Below are 999 nucleotides of genomic sequence, written 5' to 3' on the forward strand. Positions count from 1 at the left end.
GAGGAGGAGGAGAAGGAGGAGATACGTCGAGTGCGGTGGTGGTGGTGGTGTGGGAGGAGCGCAGGAGGAAGGAGGAAGAAAAAGAAGAGAATGAGGAAGAAGAGGAGAAAGAGGTGGTGGAGGAAATAAGTTTTGGGTGGTGGTGGGAGAGAATAAGAAAGAAATCCTGCATACATGTTGGTCAAATGCAAGCGCTCTTGTAACAGATGTGGAGAATGGGGAAAGAGGAGGAGGAGGAGGAGGAGGATGATGATGATGAGGAGGAGGAGGAGGAGGAGGGGGAGGAGGGGTGAGTAAACTGTATTGTGGAGGGGGGAGGAGAAGGGGAGGAAAAGGGGGAGGAGAAGGGGTATGTGGACAGGAAGAGGACTACAGAAGGGGGTGGAAGGAGGAGGGGATAAGTAGAGTGAATGTAGGAGAAATCCCGCACATATATTGGTCTATTGCAAGCATTCCTGTTACAGATGTGGAGGTGGAGAAGGAGGTGGTATTGGTGTTGGTGGCGGTGGTGATTGAGGAGGAGAAGGAGGAGGAGGAGGAGGAGGAGGAGGAGGAGGAGGAGAAGGAGGAGAAGGTGAGTTATTTGTGCAGTGATGGTAGAAATCCTGCGTGCAGGTTGGTCTGTTGCAAACGTTCTTGAAACAAATGAGGAGGAGGAGAAAGAGGAGGTGAAAGAGGAGGAGTAGGTGAGTAAAATATGGTGGTGGAGGAGGTTGAGGGGAGGGGAAGGGGAGATCAGTAAACTGTTGTAGCAGGGGTGATAATTGGAGAGAATATAGGTGAAATCCTGCATACATTTTGGTCTATTGTTAGCGTTCCTGTAACATATACGGATTAAGGGGGAGGAGGAGGAGGAGGAGGAGGAAAAAATGGTTAATAGAGAGGGTGGACAAGGGTTAGAGAGCCATAGGATGGGGTGGAGGTGTCTGTCAGAGTGTTAGATTATATTATATTATGTATATCTGTGTATTTGTATGTGTGTGTGTATGTGTGTGTGTG

General features: G+C 49.2%; 1 protein-coding gene across 1 annotated transcript in view; it reads left to right on the top strand.

Annotated features, from left to right (window-relative positions):
- Positions 1-516, top strand: part of LOC101846363 (high choriolytic enzyme 1) — a gene marked incomplete in the record, with an annotated part of 19,765 nt that extends 19,249 nt beyond the window's left edge. Inside the window, 1 exon segment of the mRNA XM_013084397.1 lies at positions 465-516. Coding sequence (XP_012939851.1) covers positions 465-516 — 52 coding nt within the window.
- Positions 517-999: the final 483 nt, after the last annotated feature.

This window comes from Aplysia californica, unplaced genomic scaffold, assembly GCF_000002075.1.
Source record: "Aplysia californica isolate F4 #8 unplaced genomic scaffold, AplCal3.0 scaffold00290, whole genome shotgun sequence".
In the NCBI taxonomy this organism is placed as follows: domain Eukaryota; kingdom Metazoa; phylum Mollusca; class Gastropoda; order Aplysiida; family Aplysiidae; genus Aplysia; species Aplysia californica.